The sequence below is a fragment of the Phyllopteryx taeniolatus genome, chromosome 10 (assembly GCF_024500385.1).
Source record: "Phyllopteryx taeniolatus isolate TA_2022b chromosome 10, UOR_Ptae_1.2, whole genome shotgun sequence".
Taxonomy (NCBI): Eukaryota; Metazoa; Chordata; class Actinopteri; order Syngnathiformes; family Syngnathidae; genus Phyllopteryx; species Phyllopteryx taeniolatus.
Genome location: NC_084511.1, coordinates 12,699,471 through 12,727,299, shown reverse-complemented (window position 1 = coordinate 12,727,299; position 27,829 = coordinate 12,699,471). Strand labels below are relative to the sequence as shown.

General features: G+C 44.3%; 1 protein-coding gene across 4 annotated transcripts in view; it reads right to left on the bottom strand.

The window, feature by feature from the left end:
* Nucleotides 1-27,829, bottom strand: part of LOC133484550 (A disintegrin and metalloproteinase with thrombospondin motifs 2-like) — a 170,597-nt gene that overhangs the window by 23,084 nt on the left and 119,684 nt on the right. For 3 of the 4 annotated variants that reach the window (XM_061787313.1, XM_061787314.1, XM_061787315.1), the window contains 4 exons: nucleotides 22,183-22,388; nucleotides 8,901-8,984; nucleotides 2,652-2,808; nucleotides 75-180 (listed from right to left, as the gene is read on the bottom strand). In XM_061787313.1, coding sequence (XP_061643297.1) covers nucleotides 75-180; nucleotides 2,652-2,808; nucleotides 8,901-8,984; nucleotides 22,183-22,388 — 553 coding nt within the window. Of the gene's footprint in view, nucleotides 1-74; nucleotides 181-2,651; nucleotides 2,809-6,742; nucleotides 7,888-8,900; nucleotides 8,985-22,182; nucleotides 22,389-27,829 lie in introns of those variants that run through there. The other variant, XM_061787317.1, reaches the window with a different exon arrangement.

Genomic DNA, 27,829 nt, shown 5'->3' with positions numbered 1-27,829 from the left:
CAGTCAGAGGTGACCAATGAGTGCCCCTAATGTTTTGTTATATATAGAATATAATCCATTAGCGAGGTACTTACACGTGTCCGGTCTCATGTGCTACCACAAAGGCAGAAGAGAAACCATCCTCGTGGTTCAAAGTACAGCTTCTTATAGGATGGCACATTCCCGTCACTGGGGCATAACCTACACAACATGAACAGAAGTGAAAACATGAAACGCTTCCTGTACAAGCGCTGCATCAAAAATTGGCCTTTACACATTAACAATGCCACCACATTGTTACGACTGCCCTATTGTTTACAGTGGTGTGGAACTGCGCTGCATCATAACAAATTTCAATTTCATATAGTGTGTTGCTCGCACTGATTTAGGGAACTAAAATATTGTAAGTGGTCATTATACATGCACCATAGCCAATTAGAACCAAAACAAAAACTGCCAACCCAGAAATGCACAGTGGTAGACGGACACAATATACTGTATCCCATCGGTTATCCTTCAATTGTTTATGATACTATACACTGAACCCCTGTTCATTACGGGGCATACGTTCCAAACCCACCAGCTAGGGGTAAATATCCGCAATAGAGACAGACCATATAGCTTGGGCATTTCCGGGGTGTGCATTGTGAGAAAAACAACATCGGTTTGGCTAAGGACCCCCGAAAATGTCACCTACGAAGAGACACGCTTACGAAGCGCAGTTTACCGCTGGACATCCGTGTAAACAGGGCAGGGCGTTCAAAGTGAAGCGAGCGGCGTGGGAGCCATGGACGACAGATGGCGAACACAGCTTTACTAAGACGAGGAGGCAGCGCCGGGCGAGTTACGCCACAATTTGTGAATGGATTGCAGATGCTGGGGCTAACGTGTCTGCTTGCACTGTTGTTCGAGCTTTCGCACGGCAACGAGACTGACTCGAACCTGCCGTGTCTGATTGAGAACTTGCCCAGCTGTTCATTTCGGATACAGAAGATGAGGACTTTGATGGATTTGTGGATGAGGATTGATCAAAAAATAACGTGAGTACATTGTTAAATACTTCAATAAAGTACGACCGATCTCAGTTTTGCTCCCGCTGCCTTTTTAAAAACATTGTTTTCGCGTGCATGCATGCTACCGTATGTTTTAAGCTAGCGTATGTTTTACCATGCCTGAGCCCAATGATACGGTGCGCCTTATGTATGTGTTAAATACAGAAATAGACTCTGTAACGGAGACTGCACCCATTAATACGATGCGCCCTATGGTCGTGAAAATACGGTACTCTTCTCTTCCCAACCTTATCAGGTACATCGATCTGAAAAATTTAGCATTGTTATCGGTGTAAATGCAGAAATTTTATATTGGCTCTCACATGATTGTGCAGCTGCACTTATTATTGTATAGCTAAGAGTATCCATCCATCCATTTTCTGAACCGCTTATCCTCTCTCGGGTCACGGGCCTGCTGGTGCTTATCTCAGCTGACTTCGGGCAAGAGGCGGGGTACACCCTGAACTGGTCACCAGCCAATCGCAGGGCACATAGAGACGAACAACAATTCGCACTTACAGTCACACCTACGGACAATTTAGAGTCTTCAATGAACCTACCGTGCATGTTTTTGGGATGTGGGAGGAAACCGGACTACCCGGAGAAAACCCACGCAGGCACGGGGAGAACATGCAAACTCCACACAGGCGAGGCCGGATCGGAACCCGGCGCCTCAGAACTGTGAAGCAGATGTGCCGCCGCTAAGAGCATATTTCCTTAAATTACTAAAATGATATTATTGAAAATAAATAAATGATAAATGATATTATACAAGGCGGCACGGTGGACAACTGGTTAGAGTGTCAGCCTCACAGTTCTGAGGACCTGGGTTCAAACCCCGGCCCTGCCTGTGTGGAGTTTGCATGTTCTCCCCGTGCCTGCGTGGGCTTTCCCCGAGCACTCCGGTTTCCTCCCACATCCCAAAAACATGCATTAATTGGGGACTCTAAATTGCCCGTAGGTGTGCATGTGTGTGTGAATGGTTGTTTGTTTGTATGTGCCCTGCGATTGGCTGGCAACCAGTTCAGGGTGTACCCCGCCTCCTGCTCAATGACAGCTGGGATAGGCTCCAGCACACCCGCGACCATAGTGAGGAGGAGCGGCTCAGGAAATGGATGGATGGATATTATACAAATTTGTGGTCAAATGATCAGTGCGATGAAGCTGAGTGCTTTTGTTAACCTTTTAGTCGCAACAATGTCATGTTAGTTCTGAATAAAAACGTACTGCGATAAAGTAGTATGTTGCACATAAAAACAAACCTGTGCGTTTATGTGTCTAAAGAAAACCCCTTAAAAGAGTCTCCAGCAATCTTCATTTCCCTGTGTGCTTCCTCTAATTGTGGAGCTATTTCTGGCCCCGCTCTGTCTATTGATTTTCTGCCGTGGAAGGCTGAGCCCAAGGGCAGCTGAAGGGCTTCTGTGCAGCTAGGCCACTGCCTTTAGACGCCTCTCCCTGGGGCCCGCCTGTTAGCTTGCACTCTGATGCATGCAAAACCACCGACCGCTGCACGAGGCACCCGAAGGAAGAGGAGGGTTCAATTTGGATACTCTGGTTTGTATGAACATTATACTCATCAGATGGCATCATGGAAGACTCCTATATGTCTTTGGACATTACCCTGCATGCCCGTGGGGCCAAATTCCTGCCGTGTGAGGAAGATAGCATGGTCGTGATACTCAGCGTCCCCAGCGTCCTGTTTCTGCTGCAGAAAGGCCCAACGACACACATTCTCCAGACTCTGGGAAGGGTTCCCCAACTCGATTAGACTCATGGACTGCAAAGAGACAGAAATAGAACCCATACATAGTGAGAGAAAATATCATTTTCAAATATCACAACAAAAAAGGTTGGCTGACTGCTGTTGATGTTGACCCTGTATCATCACATATGTACACAGGTGACACACAGTGATAGTCAAGTAGTCATACATTATAAGCGTCACGCTATCCAGATTACTTTAATAATAAACCTGTTATAGATTCACACACTAAGTTAAATTTTTACACTGCATACCTCATGGCCTTCCTCATTCCTTCTGTCTTCTTTCTGACTACGTACATTTGATCTACCTTGGTTTTCTACATTTTCACACATGAACAATGTGCTGCAGAATCAAGAATATGTTTCGTGTGCCACACTGAAGACATATGGGCTGGGTTAGGAGTGACAATCATTCGTGCTAGCACTAGCTTGCTAGGCTACATAACGTTTTGTTGCCTGCTTGAAAGCGGTATTGTATTAAAAATACGTGAACATTTTTTAGTCCTCTCCCGAGCGCCGGTGAGCACCACCACCAGTTTTTCCCCATTTTGTTCTTATAATACACACGACGCGATCTATTGTTGTTGTCGTCACCATGGTAACGAGTGTATCCGGTCGCATTTGAGTTGACAACATAAAGCCCAGTGATCGTAAAAGACGGGATGCGGTGGTATCGGAATACAAGCAGTAGTCTGACATTGTGCAATCGTGAAAGACCAAATTTGTCTTGTAGTCTGATCCACGCATTACGTTTTGTCTGTCTCAGACATGTTGTCTGTCCCACACTGCCGACATGTTATTTTTTTTAATAACTTTATTGGCGGTGAGATATTTACAGTACTATGTCAAAAGACACGCGACAAGGCTAAAAATAAACTGGCTTTTTGATTCAGATATACTGTACACGATGACGTCCCGGAGTAAATGTCTTTTGCTGAGCCGATCGGCGAATTACGACATTAAAGCCGATCAGCATAAAATGCTAATTATTGGCCGATACCGATCAAGCCGATCAGATTGGTGTAAAGTCTACCCATGACCGTACAAAAAGCCTTAAATAAGTCACAAAATCAAACGCCTGTTTAACGTCATCATCCAATAATTTCTTCACTTGTCCAAGCCTGATAAAATAGGAACATGGTGCCATGATGGCAGGTGTTCGCTGTGTTGACAGCCAGCAGCGCCCAGCAAAGGCTGCTGTGACTTACACCACTGATCATACAAACTTCATAAACGCAAAGGCCTGTGTTAAGTCATCTTCCAAAAATGTTTTTCAAAAGTGACCGATGCAATCAACCCAAGAAATAGTTCACAAAGATTGCGACTAGAGACGGAAATGATCACTTACCTAAGGTGGCTGCTCACTACAAGGTGGCATTACAGCGATCGATTCCAAATAACAAGCCTACAAACGTATATTTAACCTAACTAGTTTCACTTGTTATTGTCTAAAAAAAAACATCCACTTTAAATGTAGGCAACTATTACGCCCCGGGTTTGCGAGCCGACCGAGTACGTTAAGTAGTATGGGGAAATAAGATCTGCTTCTGGCGCTTACGTCACAGCTGTTTCGACAGAAATGTGGGCAGGCCAACCCTGTTAAAAACCATCAGAAAATAAGCCTAAAATAAATGATGAGTCTTTTTTGGGGGAAATTCTTTCTGCAGACAATTCTTTTAGTCCAGAACTATGGAATAAGTGGCAATGTTCACTGATTAAAGGGCTAGTTAAAAGGAATAAAATGCTATTATAATCTATTTATTTGTTCAATATTTATTACAGAAGATCCACCAGCTGACGTTGATCCCGTATGTTGCAATTATGAGACACCAATAATGTAATTAACTTGAGTAGTGTTTGAAAATTTATTTTTCATTTGACTGATGAGTGATTCATCTAGTCCACAAGATAAAAATCCAAAGATAGTGATTAGGGAGTTCTCTGTAAACTTTGACACTTGTGCGGGTGCTCGTGGGATGTTTTTATTTATTTTTTATTTTTTTTTTAATAAATGGTATTCTGTGGGCATATTGAATTTGCGTGAGGGTGTGTCTGCATTCAGGGTCACACAGCCAATCTGCAGGCTGTCTGGGTGCAGCTCGGTTGCCACGGTAATTGGGGATGACGGACAGCCAGCATTTTGGCTTAAACTGCAATAGGGGATGACCAATAGAAGTGTGTGCGTGTGTGTGTGTGTGTGTGTCTCTGTTACAGAGCTCCAGTGGCACTGTGGATATGAAGGTAGGAGATGAAAAGATAAGGCTACAGAAGGATAAGTGTATCACAGAGCAATTCCAGTGTTATAATGGGCACTATCAACCTGTGGAGTAATCCGTGCAGTCCCACATTCTTTTACCTTATCACTACTTTGCCCCTCTGCTCTCAACATGCAGGCCGATAGAATTACTGGCAAGAAGAAAAAGGACGTTAGCTCTCTCTTTCCGGTCGCCATGTTTATGAATGAGAGAAGACGATCACTGATTGTTTATCTTTGCCTGGACTTCCCATGATTCTGTGCTGCAGTCTACTGGGAGGAAGTCTGATTGCATAACGGCCAGAGTTTCTGTGCGCTTTGGCGCTGAACTGTGAAGGCGTGCAACTTGGAAACATTCCCCTGAGATGCCCCATGCTTTTAGTTCTTCTTTTGCTCAGTCCACTGGAATAACAGGCGGCGGGGCCAATGTTGCGTGTGTCCGTGTGTTTGCTTGTGTGTGTGTGTGTGTATGTGTGTGAAAGAATTGGCTGTTCTTACTAGAGATATTCAAAGTGACTGTAGCCATTTCCTTGTATCCTTATTATGAAAAAGCAAGGGCCTCACTGTTTCTAGGAACTGCAAAACTTTTCTTGTGTCTCATAGGGGTTCTCAAACATTTTGGGTGCAGGGACCCATTATAGGTGAGACATTTTTACAAGGACCCTCTTATAATCCTAATGCCAATAAAACGTAACGTACCATGTGCACACCCAAAACCGACAGGAATTTACTGCAGGTGTATTTATTTTTACATTCATTCATTTTCCGTACCGCTTCTCCTCACTAGGGTCATGGGCGTACTGGAGCCTAGCCCAGATATCTTTGGGCGAGAGGCAGGTTACACCCTGAACTGATCGCCAGCCAGCCATCCACCCAACCATCCATCCTTCTTCTTTACCGCTTATCCGCACTAGGGTCGCGGGCTGCTGGAGCCTATCCCAGCTATCTTCGGGCGGGAGGCGGGGTACACCCTGAACAGGTCGCCAGCCAATCACAGTTTATTTTTAACATTTCAACTTAAATATTAATGAATTGTTTAATCAGAATCAGAATCATCTTTATTTGCCAACTGTCACACAATTAATTTGTCTCCGGGAGTTGGAGCCGCTCTAGTACGACAACATACAGTCAATTGACAGACAATACTTTTGAGACATAAAGACATTGAAAAAACAGTCACTGAGCAATGAAAGGTTGCTAGTAATCTGGTAATACCGGTAAAAAAAAAAATTTGACAATTGTCCAAAAGGATGCAGAGTCCCCGAGCAATTTGAGCAGTTTGAATAACTAATAGAGCAATAGTCCAATGCAATGACCATTGTGCAAAGGGCGCCGAGACTTCAAGAAATGTATGCAGTTTAAAGTGACTAGTAGTGCGATAATCCGGGACAATGTCGATTGTGCAAATGTTGCAGATACTACTCAGTCGATTGTGCAAATGGTGCAGATGCTACTCAGACACATGCCAGTATTGGTCAACAACAGATAGTGCAGCGTGCCGAGACTACTACAGTGAGTGCACGAGTAATGTATAATTGGCCCGACAGAAAGGTGACAACAAACTCAAGAAAGAAAATTGGCAGGATGTTGCATTGTTAACTTACAATTCAGTTAACTATTTAAGAAGTTAATGGCAAGAGGGAAGAAGCTGTTGGAATCTCTGCTAGTATTAGTTTGCATTGGTAGCGCCTACCTGAGGGAAGGAGCTGGAAGAGCTGATGACCAGAATGTGGAGGGTCCAAGAGGATTTTGCATGCTCTTGTCTTAGTTCTGGCAGCGTGCAAGTCCTCAAGGGTGCGTAGGGGGTACCTACAATCTTTTCAGCAGTTTTGATTGTCCGTTGCAGTCGGAATTTGTCCTTTTTTGTAGCAGTACCAAACCAGACTGTGATGGAAGAACACAGGACTGATTCGATGACTGCTGTGTAGAACTGCCTCAACAGCTCTTATGGCAGGCCATGCTTCCTCAGAAGCCGCAGGAAGTACATCCTCTGCTGGGCCTTTTTGAGGATGGAGTTAATGTTGAACTCCCACTTCAGGTCCTGAGAGACTGTAATTCCCAGGAACTTGAAGGTCTCAACGGTTGACACAGGGCAGTTGGACAGCGTGAGGGGCAGCTGTAGCGAAGGAAGCCTCCTGAAGTCCACAATAAGTTCACAATCATTTCTACAGTCTTGAGCGTGTTCAGCTCCAGGTTGTGTCGACCGCACCACAGCTCCAGCCGCTCCACTTCCTGTCGATACGCAGACTTGTCACCGTCTTTGATGAGGCCGATGACTGTGGTGTCGTCTGCAAGAGTTTGGCAGCCAGGTGCGTTGAGGTGCAGTCGTTTGTGTAGAGAGAGAAGAGCAGCGGAGAGAGGACACAACCTTGGGGAGCCCCGGTGCTGGTGGTGCGTCTAGATGAGGTGGTGTCTCCCAGCCTCACCTGCGTGTCCTGCCCGTCAGAAAGCTGTAAATCCACTGGCAGATGGCAGGTGAGACACTGAGCTGGAGAAGCTTGGAGGAGAGGAGTTCGGGGATGATGGTGTTGAAGGCAGAGCTGAAGTCCACGAACAGCATCCTTGCGTAGGTCCCCGCGCCGTCAAGGTGTTCTAGGATGAAGTGCAGTCCCATGTTGACTTCATCATCCGCAGACCTGTTTGCTCGGTAGGCAAACTGCAGGGGGTCCAGCAGGGGACCTGTGACGCTCTTGAGGTGGTCCAGCACGAGGCGTTCAAAGGACTTCATGACCACAGATTTCAAGGCAACAGGCCTGTAGTCATTCAGACCCGAGATTGCAGGTTTCTTGGGGACTGGGATGATGGTGGAGCGTTTGAAAGAGGATGGTACGTCGCACAGTTCCAGAGATCATTTGAAGATCTTTGTGCAGACTGGAGCGAGCTGGTCCGCGCAGACTTTGAGGCCGGATGGGGACATAAGGTCTGGGCCCGCCGCTTTGTTGATCTTTTGTTGTTTGAAGATGCGTCTCTCATCCTGTTCGTGGATGGTCAACGCAGAAGTCAGAGGTGTGATTGTGGTCGGTGGTGAGGCTGGGTGGGTGTGGGGTGTGAAAGTGTCCTTTTCAAATCTGCATTAGAAGGTGTTCAAGTCGTCGGCTAGTCTACTATTGTTCTCAGCTTGGGGGGATTGTCGCTTGAAACTGGTTAGCGATTGTAATGCTAATAATGTAACTGATTTAGAGTCGTTAGCACTTAACTACTTTTCTAACTTTACTGCATAGTTTCTCTTAACCAAACTCAATATTTATTTCATTGGTGCTAGCTGATATGCATTGCTTCCACAAATAGCATGCCAAGCATCAACACAATCAGTGTTACCAACAGCAATTTGGTCCTTTGGTCTTTGGACTTTTCTGATCACCCTCGTGACTATTTTTCAAAAAAGCTACTAACAGATTTAATTCACACTAAGAACCATAACAAGAGCGGAATGATTTTCACATTGTTTTCCAAATTACAAGAAGGGAGCCCTGTGGAAGGCAGTCACAGATTCAATTATGCTGAAAATTGCCCATTTATATCTTGGAAAAGCAATGATTTATCAACATGGTGGCAACTTTTGACATGATATGTGCTTCCAAGCTACAAACATTTTGTTGAGGTTGACTTTCTTCACCGTTAGCCTCCAACTCTACATGGGAGAAGAGCTAGAAATGCTGCTTGAAATGTGATATTTCACAATAACATCAGAGCATTTAATTGGCCAAAAGTTAAGGTTGGGATTTTTGGCATGTTTGTTTTATTGGAGCGCTGTTCCCCATGTACTTGCAAAGTATTTTGCAGCCCTCCAAGTTAATGATCCCAGGAGTTCAGACTACCTCAGTTTGAGAACCGCTGGTGTGAAGTCTTACCTTTCCATAGCCCAACATGATAATCCGCACCAGCACCACATTGATTTTTGCTCCAAGAGATTGGTCGTGGTAGATCTCATTCACCTAAGGACAGACAAAGGAAGAAGTTAGTCCTATCGAAAAACATCTACATTAAATGTAATCCTAATCTATTCAGGTATTCATCTTCATTTTGTTGTGACTCATACAGCCAGGCATAGCAACCTCTTTGTTATTCATTTTATCTGTATAGCGAGAAACCAGTCAGCTTCTAGCCTAATGATATTGGGTCTCATTCACTAACCACATGTACGTACAAATTTGTGCTTAAATTGTGCATACACACGTTTGACGCATATATCTGTGATTCCTCAATATGTTTGGACTTGTTTTTGATCGTACTCTGAGAACAAATTTCGAACCTCAGACCATACGTACGCACAAATAATGAAGGATCAGCTTTCGAAAAAACATGAAAAACACATCTTTTACCCAAGAGGCACAACGTGTTGTCACTGCAGTCATTTACAAAAACAATAATAATAATTAAAAGTTAGTAAGCATAACATTGAAGCTTCCGCTAGGAAATGGATGAAACACACAGACCGGAACTTCGTAAATGCGAAAGGAGCAATTTATAACCAGCTTTGTGTTGGAGTTTGTAACTTCTACAGGTTTCCCCCAAAAATTCAACGTAGAAAGCAGCTTCTGCCAATAATTATTCAACCGAGAAAGCAGGTTCTGTAATGGATTCATAGCTGATTTAGTTTTAATGTGACCATATGAATATACCAGTTTCTTTACCAATAACCTTATATAGACATTTTTCATTTTTAAATCACAAAAATGAAACAAGAAGCAGTTAAAAAGACAGAAGTCTGGAGACACGTATACACAGGGCAAATTACTGTGAGAGTTAAGGCCTGCTTAGAGGCTGCGTGTGGTGCCTAATGAGGAAAAGGTTGTAAAAACAGACAGCCATAATGAGCTGGCTGATGGACATGCTGCCGAGCGCAACACACGCACACACACACAAGCATGCACGCGCACGCACACAGAGGTAAGAGAGGAACAATAATCAGTGGCACCCAGTGCGGGAAGCGGAGGAAAAAGGATTGAGGACGCTTCAAATAGAGGCAAGCTGAAGAGTGGGGAAGCACAGTGCCAAACTGAGAACAGAGAAAGAGTTTTTTGAAACGAAAGAGGAAACTATGCATTCTTAGAGAACAACTGTAAATAGAGCAGCGGAAAAGCATTTGCATAGATGAGAGAAATGACTTCAAGTAACCCAATGCTAGTGTGTGTGGTGGAAAGCTGTAAAATTTTAGCAGCCTGTTGGGAAAATCTGAAAAGAGACATAATTTGTTATCTGCAAACTGCTGGATTTGATTTACTGCATTCCATCTGCATGGATCCATTGTACAGTTAAACACGTTATATCATTGGCAACCGCAAATTAAAGCATTTCTTGATTGTGTCACAATGTGTATACAGTAAATGATGATCGTTAGTTAGCAATTTTTATTTCGAACATGTACTACAAAAAAATAAGAACTTCCATCCATCGATCCATTTTCTGAGCCGCTTCTCCTCACAAGGGTCGCGGGAGTGCTGGAACCTATCCCAGCTATCTTCGGCCAGGAGGCGGGCTAAACCCTGAACTGGTTGCCAGCTAATCGCAGGGCACATACAAACAAACAACCATTCGCACACACATTCACAAAAGGAGTGGGAAGAATTAAAACTTATTTACCTCTCTTCTTATTCATAAGGTAATTATCTAGCTATTACTCTAGTTTATACAGTAATTTACTGGATTTATTCTAATATATTAGCAATAATCTTTACCATACATAAATTAATTGCAAAAGAAATGTTAACATGAGTTGTTTTTATCGTCTGTATTCCTAAATTTACATTCAACATTCAGTACATACGAGAAAGGTAACACCAAATAAACAACCAAATAAATGAATAACCAATAAACTCCTTGCAATTGTCAAACACTCTCACTAAAGTATATACTGAAAATAATCTCGATACTTGTTTAAACTGGATTATGTTTGAACATTGTTTCACCCCACATTCAAACTCTTCCACGGTTTGTCTCCACAAATAGAACACAAAAGATCTTTCTCATAGTTCGTTTTTCGCTTCATATATTATTTGTGCCATCTGTAGTTTCACAAGATCTTTTAAGTTTAATAGATTTGACTAAGAAAGGTGGATTTGTGTGATGCCCATATCTTGCTCCATGGATGATGCATGTTGCTTTTTTCATTTTCTTTTGCAGCGTGATTAGTGGATATACTGTACTTATGTAATTGTTGCCCTAGACCTCTAAACCGTAAGTTAGATTTTGAGAGTTATAGATTTTGTCTTTTGTATTGTTTGTGTAAATGGAGGGAGACTGGCAAAGTTAGTATTTCATTGCTCGGCGCTACCGTTGTGTTTTACTGTCCATATGACAATAAAATATTGGGGAAGAAAATATTTGTCTCGTTTATGTCATATACTGCCCTGCAGTTCCATTATTGGAGCCGGAAGGGCACTCTGCGTCCTCTCTCTCTCCCCCCTGCCCTCTCTGTTTTCAGCACCTGTCTCCAATCAGCCTCATCCCCACCGGTATATAAACCTGCGTGTTCCAGGAAATCCTCGCCAAAGTATTGCAGTTACTTCCTGCGGTACCACGGCCCATTTACCTCACGTATGTCACTCTATTCCTCGTTCCCTTTTTTGACTCCTGTGTCTCCTTGTTCTCAGTGTTTTCCCCCGTGTTCCTGACCTACGTCATTCCTGCCGCCAAGCCAGCCACCTGTCCACGTCACCGCCTGCCAACCCACTTAGGACCATGACCATTACCTCTCCTCAATAAACTGTTCATCATTTTACATCTGCCTCCGCCTGCTCTTAGATACAGCTACTCTCCATACGTGACACAATACTTTGGCCATTATGGACCCAGCAACTCCGGAGGCACTGATGAACGCACTCACTCTCCAAGGAGCCCACATAGGAAGACAAGAAAAGACTCCAAGAACTCATGGAATCACAACACTCCCTCACACATGGGTTTTTACAGTACACTTACGGTAATGCTCTCAAGCCGTGGTTCACTGCCAAATTTAAGCAACTTCGCCAGGCTAAAGAGGACACACATAGAAGTGGGGATAGGGCCCTGTATAATTGCGCTAGAAACCAGCTGACTAAAGAAATTAACATTGCAAAGAGGAATTATGAAGTAAAGTTAGAAAAACAGTTTACCGCTAACGCCTCTAAATCAGTCTGGCATGCTTTACAATCGCTAACCAATTACGTTGTACAAGCGACCAACCCCCCAAGCTGAGAACAATAAAAGACTAGCCGACGACCTTCTACTGCAGATTTGGAAAGGACAGACTGTGCGAGATACCATCCTGTTTCAAACATTCCCCCATCATCCCAGTCCCCAAGAAACCTGCAATCTCGGGTCTGAATGACTACAGGCCTGTTGCCCTGACATCTGTGGTCATGAAGTCCTTCGAACGCCTCACGCTGGACCACCTCAAGAGCGTCACAGGTCCCCTGCTGGACCCCTTGCAGTTTGCCTAACCGGGAAAACAGGTCTGCAGATGACGGAGTCAACATGGGACTGCACTTCATCCTAGAACACCTCGACGGCGCAGGGACCTACGTGAGGATCCTGTTCGCGAACTTCAGCTCTGCGTTCAACACCATCATCCCAAACTCCTCTCCTCCAATCTTCTCCAGCTCAGCATGCTTGCCATCTGCCAGTGGATTTACAGCTTCCTGAGGGGCAGCTGAGGCTGGGGGACACCACCTCATCTACACGTACGACCAGCACCGGGCGCCCCAAGGTTGTTTCCTCTCTCCGCTGCTCTCTCTAAACGAACGACTGCACCTCTACGCACCTGGCTGTCAAACTCCTGAAGTTTGCAGACGACACCACAGTCATCGGCCTCATCAAAGACGGTGACAAGTCGGCGTATCGACAGGAAGTGGAGCTGCTGAAAACATTGTCGGTACCCCCTACCCACCCTTGAGGACTTGCGCGCTGCCAGAACAAAAGACAAGAGCATGCAAAATCCTCTTGGACCCTCCACATGCTGGTCACCATCTCTTCCCTCAGGTAGGCGCTACCAAACAATGCAAAGTAAAACAAGTAGGCATTCCAACAGTTTCTTCCCTCTTCCCATTAACTTCTTCAACAGTTAATTTACAACCCCATTGCAACATGCTGACAATTTTATTTTGAGTTTGTGGTCACATCTCTGTCGGGCCAATTATACAATACCCATGCACTCACTGTAGTAGTCTCGCCACGCTGCACTATTTGCATATCTGTTGTTGACCAATACTCGCCACTCATGTGCCTGAGTAGCATTTGCAACATTTGCACAATCGACATTGTCCCACATTATCGCACTACTAGTCACTTTAAACTGCATCAGTATCTTAAAGTCTCTGCGCCCTTTGGACAATGGTCATAGCACCGGACTATTGTTCTATTAGTCATTTCAAGCTGCTCTAATTGCTGGAGGACTGCATCTTTTTGCACAATTGTCAAGAAAAAAATGAAATAAAAAAATTGGACCAGCATTACCACATTACTGGTTTTATTGCTCAGTGACTGTGTTTTTTATGTCTTTATGTCTCAAAAGTGTTCTCTGTCAACTGACTGTTGTCGTACTCGAGCGGCTCCAACTACCGGAGACAAATTTCTTGTGTGTTTTTGACATACTTGGCAAATAAAGATGATTCTGATTCTGATTGCATGTGGAGAATGAGGGCCACACTGATAGATGCATTTTTCAGGTGTTTACTGAACGTCGGGAGAACAGTAAAACACAATGAGCACACTCACGCAGGAGATGCTGTCGGCCAAAGCCCATGCTCAGACACTCACATGCCACTCCACCAGGTCCCGCCTCTTTTTGTCGAGTTTTGTTGAAGTTTTACTGTGACAGTAAACTAATAAACCCATCATCAGAGTAATAAAGTTAAATGGAAGTAGGGTGAGCATTAATCATTTTCATCAATGATGTAATCACATCGTTACAGCCATCAATAGTCCAACAGAACGGCACATAGAGAAAAGAAGTAAACACATGGGAAAGGAGTGGGAAGTATAATTACGAGTGCTCACATTTAACACACACATTCACATGCGCACGCGCACACACACACACACACACACACACACACACGCCGAACTGGAGTTGAACTTCTGAAATAGAATTCAGATTTTAGATTCAGATGAATGTGGGTGGGTATCCTTTGATGTCCTGCAACACAGCAGAACCCACCCCCAAACCGCCACGCCTAACTCACAAACACACATGCTTGAACACCACTTGATCAAATACTTCATCTTGACCTTTGGCTTTCGTTTTCAGTCAGTCGGGGACATACAGACAGAGTCGAGTAATTACACAGCCAATATCAGATGGACAGCAGCTCGTAACTCAATTTACTCATGCTTTATATCAATTCAAGTTTCCCCATTGAAATGAATTGAAATCAAAAGTTATCCATTCCAGCTCACAAAGAAAAACAGAATTTTTGTGTTTTTAATATTATTTAAAAGGAAAAATATCAGTATGGTCAGGCTGGGCTTTGTTAAGAACCTCATCATTCGATTAAATTTCGATTCTTGGTTGCAATTTGATTCGATTTGATAGTGATTTAAATGCTCTGATATTGATTCATGGCATGGTGAACGACTGGTTAGCACATCTGCCTCACAGTTCTGGGGACTGGGGTTCAAATCCCGGCCCCGCCTGTGTGGAGTTTGCATGTTTTCCCCGTGCCTGGGAGGGGTTTCTCCGGGCACTCCGCTTTCCTCCCACATCCCAAAAAGTAGGTTGATTGAGGACTCTAAATTGCCCATAGGTGTCGATGTCAGTGCGAATGTTTGTTTGTTTCTATGTGCCCTGCGATAGGCTGGCGACCGGTTCAGGGTGTACCCCGCCTCTCGCCCGAAAATAGCTGCTATAGGCTCCAGCGCGCCCACGACCCTAGTGAGGATAAGCAGTAAAGAAAATGATGAATGGGTGGATATTGATTCAGTAAGAAGTAGAAATACATATATGATTACATTTTGACAATTTTTAAATACTTATTTTTGTTGCCATGTAAATATGTCAAAAATGACAGTTGTGTATAAACATTGAAAATGTAGATTGCATGTAAACTTGTAAATTGTAATACAAATTGCACAATAATAACTTATTTATGCATATAGAGTACACAAGTAAACACATGATGACAGCTATGTATTGAAGAGGTAAAGCGCATGTAAACATAAATAATGTTTATTTCCGCTTGGAAATTGTAATAAAAAACGTCCACAATAATAACTTATTTCTTCCCATGGGCTCACCACCTGTGGGAGGGGCCATAGGGGTCGGGTGCAGTGTGAGCTGGACGGTGGCCGAAGGCGGGGACCTTGGCGATCCGATCCCCGGCTACAGAAGCCTCTTTGGCAGGGAAGGAGCCCGAGCTGGTGTGTGAAGTTGAGAAATTCCGACTAGATATAGTCGGACTCGCCTCCACACACAGCTTGGGCTCTGGTACCAGTCCTCTCGAGAGGGGTTAGACTCTCTTCCACTCTGGAGTTGCCCACGGTGAGAGGCGCCGAGCAGGTGTGGGTATACTTATTGCCCCCCGGCTCGGCGCCTATACGTTGGGGTTCACCTCGGTGGACGAGAGGGTAGCCTCCCTCCGCCTTCGGCTGGGGGGACGGGTCCTGACTGTTGTTTGTGCCTATGCACCAAACAGCAGTTCAGAGTACCCACCCTTTTTGGAGTCCTTGGAGGGGGTGCTGGAGAGCGCTCCCGCTGGGGACTCCATCGTCCTGCTGGGGGACTTCAATGCTCACGTGGGCAATGACAGTGAGACCTGGAAGGGCGTGATTGGGAGGAACGACCCCCCCCGATCAGAACCCGAGCGGTGTTCTGTTATTGGACTTCTGTGCTCGTCACGGATTGTCCATAACGAACACCATGTTCAAGCATCAGGGTGTCCACACGTGCACTTGGCATCAGGACACCCTCGGTCGCAGTTCGATGATCGACTTTGTGGTTGTGTCATCGGACTTGCGGCCGCATGTCTTGGACACTCGGGTGAAGAGAGGGGCGGAGCTGTCAACTGATCACCACCTGGTGGTGAGTTGGTTCCGATGGTGGGGGAAGATGCCGGTCCAACGTGGCAGGCCCAAACGTATTGTGAGGGTCTGCTGGGAACGTCTGGCAGAATCCCCTGTCAGAAGGAGTTTCAACTCCCACCTCCGACAGAACTTTGCTCATATTCCGGGGGAGGCGGGGGACATCGAGTCCGTGTGGACCATGTTCCGCGCCTCCATTGCTGAGGCGGCAGACTGGAGCTGTGGCCGTAAGGTGGTGCCTGTCGTGGCGGCAATCCCCAAACCCGTTGGTGGACACAGGAGAGGAAAGCAGTGCACCATCAACACTGTGTATAGTGGGGATGGGGCGCTGGTGACCTCAACTCGGGACGTTGTGAGTCGGTGGGGAGAATACTTCGAAGACCTCCTCAATTCCACCGACACGCCTTCCCATGAGGAAACAGAGTGTGGGTTCTCTGAGGCGGGCTCTCCTATCTCTGGGTTTGAGGTCACCGAGGTAGTTAAAAAGCTCCTCGGTTGCAGGGCCCCGGGGGTGGATGAGATTCGCCCGGAGTTCCTAAAGGCTCTGGATGTTGTGGGGCTGTCCTGTTTGACACGCCTCTGCAACATCGCGTGGACATCGGGGACAGTGCCTCTGGATTGGCAGACTGGGGTGGTGGTCCCCCTTTTTAAGAAGGGGGACTGGAGGGTGTGTTCCAACTACAGTGGGATCACACTCCTCAGCCTCCCTGGTAAGGTCTATTCAGGGGTGCTGGAGAGGAGGGTCCATCGGGAAGTCGAATCTCAGATTCAGGAGGAGCAGCGTGGTTTTCGTCCTGGCCGTGGAACAGTGGACCAGCTCTACACCCTCGGCAGGGTCCTCGAGGGTGCATGGGAGTTCGCCCAACCAGTCTACATGTGTTTTGTGGACTTGGAGAAGGCGATCGACCGTGTCCCTCGGGGAGTCCTGTGGAGGGTGCTTCGGGAGTATGGGGTACCGAACCCCCTGATACGGGCTGTTCGGGCAGTAAGTCGGACTAGTTCCCGGTGAGGGTTGGACTCCGTCAAGCCTGGCCTTTGTCACCGATTCTGTTCATGACTTTTATGGACAGAATTTCTAGGGGCAGCCGAGGCGTAGAGGGGGTCCGGTTTGGTGGCCTCAGTATTGCATCTCTGCTTTTTGCAGATGATGTGGTTCTGTTGGCTTCTTCAAGCCGTGACCTCCAACTTTCACTGGAGCAGTTCGCAGCCGAGTGTGAAGCGGCTGGGATGAGAATCAGCACCTCCAAATCTGAGACCATGGTCCTCAGTCGGAAAAGGGTGGCATGCCCTCTCCAGGTCGGGGATGAGATTCTGCCCCAAGTGGAGGAGTTCAAGTATCTTCGGGTCTTGTTCACGAGTGAGGGAAGAATGGAACGGGAGATCGACAGGCGGATCGGTGCAGCGTCTGCAGTGATGCGGACTTTGTATCGGTCCGTTGTGGAAGGAGCTAAGCCGAAAGGCGAAGCTTTCAATTTACCGGTCAATCTATGTTCCTACCCTCACCTATGGTCACGAGCTGTGGGTCGTGAAACAAAAAAACAAGATCCCGGATTCAAGCGGCCGAAATGATTTTCCTCCGCAGGGTGGCTTGGCTCTCCCTTTGAGATAGGGTGAGAAGCTCGGTCATCCGGGAGGATCTCAGAGCAGAGTCGCTGCTCCTCCATATCGAGAGGAGCCGGATGAGGTGGCTGGGGCATCTGATTCGGATGCCTCCCTGACGCCACCCTGGTGAGGTGTTCCGGGCACGTCCCACCGGGTGGAGACCCCGGGGACGACCCAGGACACGCTGGAGAGACTACGTCTTTCGGCTGGCCTGGGAACGCCTCGGGATCCCCCCCGGAAGAGCTGGACGAAGTGGTTGGGGAGAGGGAAGTCTGGGCATCCCTGCTAAAGCTACTGCCCCCGCGACCCGACCCGGATAAGCGGTAGAAAATGAATGGATGGATGGATAATAACTTATTTGTGCATATGGAGTACAAAAGTAAACACATGATGAGAGCTCTGTATTTAAAAAGTGCCTGTATACCTAAACAATATTTCTTTACTTATTTGGGTTAGAGTTACTATGATTATTTTCAGGGATTTTAAGTAATACTGATGTAGCCCAGTGGATACTGATCCATATCGTTCATAAATAGCTGATAAATGAATAATGATAAATATTAATACTTATAAATATGTTGCATTGCATGATGTCCTGTGGATAAGATACACCTCGATTCAGGATTATTTACAATAAATACAGTAAGTAATGTGTTATTCAAGTTTCAAGGTAAAAGCTCTCACTAAAATGAGTTCATATTAACTCAGTTCAATTGCTCTTTTCTACAGTAACGTTCACCTTGTTAGCGAAGCTTACAGCTTAACTTTATACACACTGTCATTAATCGTTTTCTGTATTGTCATTGGGTAATGTTGAATTCATCCAATGTGAGTTATTTTGAGATCAAGGGGGGGGACTTATTTCAACTGACGCCACTTTGTCGTAGGGGATGTAACATGAGAATGCTTGAGCACATGTCGGAGGGAAGCAGTTTCACTGAACGTTTTGAGCTTTTCGTACATTCTATCAGAGTAAACAACCCGTTTTCGCTGGATGTTTGGACACTGGAGCAAAAGAGGTAATTACGTCTGTCTGGTGATGTTTAACCAACAATGACTGTCCGTTTTGTTCAGATTAGCATTGTAGCTAATCGCGATTAGCGATTATCTTAACCAGTACAGTGTTTTTCCCCATTTTGTTCTTGTAATACAGTCGAATCGAGATCCACTCTTGTTGTCGTCGCCACAGTAATGAGTGTAGTCGGTCGCATTTGAGTTGACAAGATAAAGCCCAATGATCGTAAAAAACGGGATGCGGTGGTATCGGAATACAAGATCTTATGGCAGTAGTCTGACATAGTGCAATCGTGAAAGAGCAAATTTGTCTTCTGGTCTGCATCACGTCTTGTCTGTCTCAGACGTGTTGTCTGTTCCACACTGCCGACATGTTTTTTTTTTTTAATAACTTTATTGACCGTCAGCTATTTACAGTACTACGTAAAAAGACATGCGACAAGGCTAAAAATAAACTAGCTTTTGGATTCAAATATACTGTGCATGATGGCGACGCGGAGTAAATGTGTTTTACGGAGCCGATCAATGACGTCATTGATCGGATCGGCGAATTATGACATTAAAGCCCATCAGCCGATCAGCATAAAATGCTAAATATCGATACCGACCTATCAGGCCGATCAGATCGGTGTAAAGTCTACAACATATTGGTTGATAACTAGTTTTGAAATAGGAAGTCTAGGAAAATAGAAACTATTTTTCAATTAATCTTAATTGGTACCAAAAAATGCTTATCTATATCTCAGTGTTGTTAAGCGTGAAGACTATTTGCAATTTTGGTACATATTTTGGCTAGAAACATGAAGTAGACGCGCATTATTTGCCTTAGTTGGGCCACATAAAATGATGCTGTGAGGCCGGATCTGGGCCTTGAGTTTGACACGTGTGCTTGGGGATAATTTGTTGTACAACAAGCAGCAACAACCCAGCCTTTAGTTTAGTTAATAATTAAACTGTAAACTGTGAGTAAAATAAGTGCATTGGGGATGTTATATAAATAAACAGAACTAAAACACCACCCTAATTGGCCGGCTATAAATTTCACACTGTCTACAGTGAATTTCCAACAAAATGAAAAGCCAAACAAAATTATGAGGCTGATGTGGCGACAGTAAATAAATATTTTCTCTGAATAGTAACTCTTTGCCACAACAATTTATTTATGAGCAGTGTTGGTGATGAAAGTCAGGAAGGAGTGTGGAGAAAAAGGTGTGTGAAAGAGAGAGAGAGAACGAGAGATGGAGAGGGAGGGAGGAGGCACACCCAACCTGAGGAAAGCAAAGCAAACTTTCATGAGGAGCGTTGCAAAGACACCACATGTGGGAGGCAACATTTCTTTCTGTTTATCGGGCTGTCAGTCATTTTTTCCAGATGCGCTATTTAAAATACTCTTTCTCCCTCTGCATCAACCCCCCCCCCCCCCACACACACAGAGAGGAGAGGGGGTTGCTGCGTATTCCTTTCTCTTCTTCTATTGTCTCACACACGACTAATGGTGGCGGCAGAGAGAAGAGCGGCTCGTGTTCTTCCTCCGCTTCGAGCCGAGACAAAGAACGTGGCAAAGTTTGCACCTGCGGAGCAGTCGGAGATCGGCTTCTTGCACAGCACGCCATCCTCCAAGCTACAGTTTACAGGAAAACACACACTCATACAGACACACAAACACACTCACACGATTGTGCGCCACAGGTTTAATTTGTGAATCTTAAAGTCTGTGGCGGGTTTAAGCCGACACTCACACTGTACGTGTACGCGCGTATGCATAAACCCCAGGGGGAGATGTCGACAGTGAGTGGTGACAGGACACAAAGCCCGATGAAATGTAGTGTGGATGCAACTTCAGAGCACAGGGATCACCTATCACACACACACACACACACACACACACGCACACACAAAAATGAAATCTCATCATATTCAGATGGAGAAGAAAGGATTACCCGTGGCTGATTGCTAGATGAGAATGTGGGATGGAATTGAATCCTCATTCAGTTGTTGTCTCTGTGTGTGTGTGTGTGTGTGTGTGCTGCCAGGATTATTTGACCTCCCCATGACTTCCTGTTGCTTTGTAGGTGGAATTCTTTCCCATTCTTGCTTGATGTACAGCTTCAGCTGTTCAACAGTCCGGGGTCTCCGTTGTCGTATTTTACGCTTTACAATGTGCCACACATTTTCAATGGGAGACAGGTCTGGACGGCAGGCAGGCCAGTCTAGTACCCGCACTCTTTTACTACGAAGCCACGCTGTTGTAACATGTCCAGAATGGGGTTTGGCATTGTCTTGCTGAACTAAGCAGGGGCATCCATGAAAAAGACATTGCTTGGATGGCAGCATATGTTTCTCCAAAACCTGTATGTACCTTTCAGCATTAATGGTGCCTTCACAGATGTGTAAGTTACCCATGCCATTGGCACTAACACAGCCCCATACCATCACAGATGCTGGCTTTTGAACTTTGCGTCCATAACAGTCCGGATGGTTTTCCTCTTTGGCCCGGAGGACATGACGTCCACAATTTCCAAAAACAATTTGAAATGTGGACTCGTCGGACCACAGATCACTTTTCCACTTTTCATCAGTCCATCTTAGATGAGCCCGGGCCCAGAGAAGCCGGCGGTGTTTCTGGGTGTTGTTCATAAATGTGTTTTGCTTTGCATAGTAGAGTTTCAAGTTGCACTTACGGATGTAGCGCCGAACTGTATTTACTGACATTGGTTTTCTGAAGTGTCCCTTAGTCCATGTGGTGATATCCTTTACACATTGATGTCGGTTTTTGATGCAGTGCCACCTGAGGGATCGAAGGTCATGGGCATTCAATGTTGGTTTTCGGCTTAGCCGCTTACATGCAGTGATTTCTCCAGATTCTCTGAACCTTTTGATGATATTATGGACCGTAGATGATGAAATCCCTAAATTCCTTTCAATTGTACGTTGAGGAACATTGTCCTTAAACTGTTCGACTATTTTCTCATGCACTTGTTCACAAAGAGGTGAACCTCGCCCCATCTTTGCATGTGAATGACTGAGCAATTCAGGGAAGCTCCTTTTATACCCAATCATGGCACCCACCTGTTCCCAATTAGCCTGTTCCATGCAGGTGTTTGATGAGCATTCCTCAACTTTCTCAGTCTTTTTTTCCACCTGTCCCAGCTGTTTTGGAACGTGTTGCAGCCATAAAATTCTAAGTTAATGATTATTTGCTAAAAACAATAAAGTTTATCAGTTTGAACATTAAATATCTTGTCAACGTCCCAACTTCATTGGAATTGGGGTTGTATATTAGGATCTATCCATCCAGCCATCCTTTTTCTGTACCGCTTATCCTCACTCAGGTCGCAAGCGTGCTGGAGCTTATCCCAGCGGTTTTAGGGCGAGAGGCGGGGTACGCCCTGAACTGGTCGCCAGCCAACAGCAGGGCACATATAAACAAACAACCATTCGCACTCACAGATTTGAACCCGGGTCCTCAGAACTGTGAGGCAGATGTGCTAACCAGTCTATATTTGAGAGAGCAGCACTTACTATGTTCATGAGCGTCAGCAGATACTTTTGGACATGCTCCTTCCCATGAAACTGGACCACAGAGTCATCGACACCCAGCAGAACCTCAATGTTGTAGGCGCGGTCCACGCTCTGTCTGCGAGCACGTCCTGCTCGGGTGCTGTTGATGCTCTGCTCCACGCCTTGGTAGAGAGATTCCAGATCCATTAGACCACCAACATCTGCACCTGGAAATACATTCAAAAGTTTACGTGAAATAATATATTGGTACATACTATCCACAGCGGATGTAAAAAGTCTACATACCCCTGTTCAAATGACAGATTTATTTATTTATTTTTATTTTTTTTATGAGAACAAAGTTGAAAAACAGTTACATATTGCCAAGGTGGATTGTGAAGTGATTTGCAGAAGCTCAGTTTTATTGCTGTCTAGTTTGCGAAAGTTGTGAGTGACCAAAGATTTTATACTTGCATGGCAGTCGGAGAGGGAGGATGGGCGAAGGGATGTGTTAGATTTGGAGGAGATACAGACCTGGTTGTCTTCGATGCAACAGTGAAACTAGATAGTGAATTTTCAGAGGATTTGACCAGGTGGTAGGATGTAGATAATGAAGAGAAGAGGGCTGAGTACAGGGCTTTGAGGAACACCAGATTTGATCTTGGGAGTCATGGAATCTAAAAGTTTTAAGTTGGATAAAATAAGACTGATCAGAGAGATATTACTTGAACCAGGAAAGAAGGTTGGCTCCAAAAGCAATGGTTATTTTTGTTATACGTATGTGCATTGTCCACTAGTTATCACATCTGGCTCATAATTCTGAGGTGAGGGATTGCATGCTCACCCTGTGCTTGGGTGGATTTTCTCCAGGTGTTAGCACAAAACCTTAAGGCATCTGCGAGAAAGCAAAAACAAAACAAAACAAAAAACCCTACTCGAACATCTGAACTTTATTTAGGAGTAATCAAATGTACCTTAAGTGGTGGCAGGTGTGTGCTAACTCCTATTTAACATGAGTTTGAGTTTGAAAGTCATTGTTTCTGAAAACAGTCACATCCCTAGTTATAAGAGGGTGTGCACACTTGTGCAACCACATTATCGCAGTTGTTTTTTTTCCTCACTTCCTCTCTCTAAAAGTTTTTTTTAAATTATTTTTTATTGAGTTGTACTGCTTATTGCCCTGCGATTGGCTGGCAACCAGTTCAGGGTGTACCCCGCCAGGAGTCAGCTGGGATAGGGGCCCGCGACCCTGGTGAGGATAAGCAGTATGGAAAATGGATGGGTGGATGGATGTACTGCTTATAGGTCACATTAACAGTGGACAACGTTTTGAAATGGTTTATCTTGGTCGAATTTTTTATATCACAAAAACCTGGCATTTGAACAGGGGGGTGTAGACATTTTATATCCACTGTACTCTTGTACATATTTATTCAACAGAAATACACTAATACTAGCATGGATGGAGTCCTCTAATAAATTCTGTTTATTTTCAGTGAAATTGTTTATGCTATGATATTTGCAGTAAGCACTACTCTGTAACATAAACTGTGTTCGCAGTGAAGCTAAAACTAAATCATAACATGTATTAATTTTGATCCCACAGAGTAAATAGCCATTGCCATATTTTTTTATCATTGTGAAAAATGCTTCTTTCTACACGTTTATTTTGTGCTGCCTGTGTGTGTCTGTTTGTTTTTCAGAACACCAGTTGACACCACTTAAGTGGTGGTCACGTGGCAGCTCTATCTCACAGATCTGCTCCTCATCAACCAAATATTTCCACTCTTGCCTGAATAAATGCAGCAGATGGTGCTTGCTAAACACGTGGATGGAGACAGTCACGGCTCTCTCACACAGAGTTTCCTCTCCTACTCCTTTCTTGGCTTGCTACAAACTAGGAAACGTACATTGTTGAAGAAGTCAACTTGTGTTAATAGCACAGCACAGAAGTTTACTCATCCAGCTAGACAAAATATAACCCTATTATTTTCACATTTTGGAGAAATCAAGCAGGTTGATTTGAAGTGTCTTGTTCAGTCCAGTCTTTTTTAGGAGTCAAAGAGCACTTGTGAAATAAAGGGAGAGGAGATAGATGGTGCTGTCTCTTGAACTAAGGCCTGCTTTCACGCTCAAACTGCACTTCCTCTACGGCCTTGCATATATGGAACCCATGGAAGGACAATCCCTGTGGTGTCAATAATTTTGGTCTCAGTGCAGCCAACACAAAAAATCAAAAAGCCTGAACCATAGCCAAGGATGACATACACAAGACTCTTTTATAATGAGCTACAAATTATTCCCGCAACAAGATTTCAAATTTGTCATGAACATACCCATTTAATATTTATTTAGAAATTTTGGAGTTGATTGTGACAGAGATGTGGCATCAGGGGCGCACTGGACTCTGCAGTGTTTTGACATATCCAGTTAAGCGAAGTGAAGAAAAAGCAAGACCTGCCATATTGTCTCCCAATAAGCACAGGGCACAGTGCTTTACCATCTCCCTCTTATGCAACGTATCCAAGGCAACCGGGCTCATGAGTAAAACAACGACCGTGTGGCTAATATTGGCTCCTGAGTCGTAAGCAGATTGAATCTGGAAGTCTGAATATGATCCCATATCTACCCACAGCCCAGTGAGTGACAGAAATCCCACACAGAAAGCGAGAAACACACTGGGAGGGGGACAAAACGAGACAATTACAAAGAGAAGATGTCTTTAACATGCTCTGTGTCAAAACCATACCAAGTACTTTAAAAAGGCAAATCTGGATATTTTTAACTTTCCTTATGTAACGCCGAACCGACACAGAGACGGGGTTGTATTCTCGCTTGTATTAATATGGCTTTGCAAAACTGCATCACCTTTAAAACTGAGGATTAAGCAATGCAGGGGGGATTGCATAACTCAGGACCACAGCTTTATGTTTAGTGAAGGGAATAAGGTAGATACCTCAGATTGGCGGTGACATAAGGCAATGTGAGCGACCAAGCCAGGGGTTCAGGTTGTTCAAGGTTAAAAGGTTTTGTCCCGCTGCCAGACGAACAATGTAAACAATTCCATGTCAGCACATGCCCCCGTCCTTGCTTACACTCGCGAAAGCACAATCTCTGTTGCTGTCAAAGAGCACGTTTTTCTGAGAAAATGAGGAGGAATAAGTTAAAAGAAAGATTGATGGAGACAAAAAAACGAGGCGAGAGGTAAGAGCTGAGGGGTTTAGTGGATGAGAGTGAGAGATGAGAAGAGACCACAAGGACCTTGGGTCCTTGTGAGTTACGCTCGGAGGTCCTGGAGTGATGCAGGATATCTATCACTCACTTGCAGAACATCTGTCTGTCTGCTTGATTGACTGAAGACGAGGCATCAGGGTCTGTTGCTGAGTTACTCACAGCGATATCACATTTACATCAGCCTTGAAACAGCCCTGTTTCCAACTGGGAAAACCGCACCATTCCGGATAATAAGAAATTTCCATTGTCAGAAGTAGTAAAGGGTACCTTGCAGGTATGCAAGACACAAAAGAAACAAACTGCCCGCCTCGGAGATAATGAAAATGCCTTAAAATGTGAATAACATAATTTTCAAGTTATGATTCTACAAATTAGGGTAACATTATAGCTACTTGCAAATGTGCACCTGTAATAACAATATCATTTACACAGTTTCAAGTTAAAATAACACAAAACATTTAACAATATAAAAAATAGCAGGACTGAATACTCTGATCAAATGTCTTTTGCCAAAAGCAACACTCAATATTCAATAGTCAGTATTTAACATAGTAAACCCAACATTATATAAGCATATAATAAAGCAAATAACAATGAACATAAATTTTTCACTCAACAGTGCAACGTATGTAGAAAAATATAACAACAGTGCACTAGTTTGAAGTCCTGAGTATTTTTAGAGGTATACAAGATACAAAATCAACAAACTGCCCCCTCGGGGATTACAAAAAAAACCTTGGGTGGTAAACATAATCATTCTCCAGTTATGACGATATAGACCCTGTTACCATTATTGCTACTTTCAAAATGTTTAAGGTAATAACAATACAGATTATCTGGTTTGGCATGATACGAATCACTTGAATAATGACAATGACACGAGTGATCGCTGCTTTGGTCTGGTGCTACGTAGAATGGCTGAGCCGGACGGGGCATGTCGATCTCGTTATGGGGTGGGTCAGCCGAGAAGGCACGGTTTCTGTTTGCTTTCACAACATGCAAACGGAAGTGGAGTAGGAAAAGAACAACTCTGATTGGCTGCTGTCATGCACATTTCCGCTTTTTGATGGCGAAAATATCCACGAGCTAATCACTGTGATCGACTTGAAATTAATGTAATCACAGAGCCCTATACTTAATTCCTATCAAGAGTAGCTCAATCCATAAGAACTTGAAATACTAAATTGTATTTGTTCTATTGACATGTTGGGGCCAAAAGTGATCACTGATGGTCCCACTGCCGGAAAACTGAACTATACTACATATATATATATATATATATATATATATATATATATACACATACACACTGCATTTTGGAGAGATGTTAGTGCATCTAAAAAAGGCATCAAATGCCTAAACAGCTCAGGTCTCAACAGTTAGAATATATACAGTATATGTTTTTGCACCAAAAACATATCAACAACATCTTATTAACCTTAGACACCTTAATTTGCATTTCATAGATTTGTGCCATACTTGTATGAACTGCCTCTGTAACATAAACAAACCCCAATCAAACACACACACACAGACACACTCACCCTCCCTCTCTTCATATTTTCATTCAGGTAGAGTACAGAGTGCAGCCTTATTAGGACAAAAAGGTTCTTTGTCTTTCAACCTTTGTAAAATGTCAAGAATGTCTGGTTGCATACAAGGAAGAGGTTAGGAGGGTGGGGGGTCTATTGGCTGAGAGAAAGGAGGGGAGTGCATGCCGAAACAGGAGGAAGGGCAAGATGGCTTTTGATAATTCAGCTCAGGCCAAATCATACGCCAGGTTTGGGTGCACGTTTGATAGTTAGGTTTGAAGGTAGCAAACCTTGTGATATTTGTGTTGGAAAATTTATGTTTTATATATACCAAATATTACTTCTATTAGTTTTATACAACCTTTACAGGCTTTATTGTTATATTGTGACTACTAGCTCTCTCCCGGCCATACTGTGCGTACTAATTGTTCCTAGCTGTGTTGTGACGACTAGCTGCTATTCGGTAAAGATAAGTAGAGTGCAGCTGGACAAAGTTAATTGTTTTGTTTTCTTTCTCGGTCTCTCTCACTTCGATATAACAAAGGGGATTTTTGTCTGGGCTTCAGTAAGGGGTGACAACTGATAAGACTTGTACCTGTTACTCTCTTTGTAAAGACCTTTCTTTCTTTTTTGTAATAAAAACCCACAAAGACAAGATTGCTTCCTTACTTATTCTGTCAGAAAAAGATTTGCCAAAACAGTTGGTGTCAGAAGTGGGATCCTAGGATTGATCGCCGATCCAGGGAACCCCGGCAGTGATTGATCATCCAGGACAAACGCACGAGTCCTGCCTCCAACCGAAGAATTAAGGACAGGGTGTATGGTGTACTGTATTTGAAACAATCTTGCCTTTGTATTAAGTGGTATTGGTAATTGCTCTTCCCCACATTGCATTGATAAGG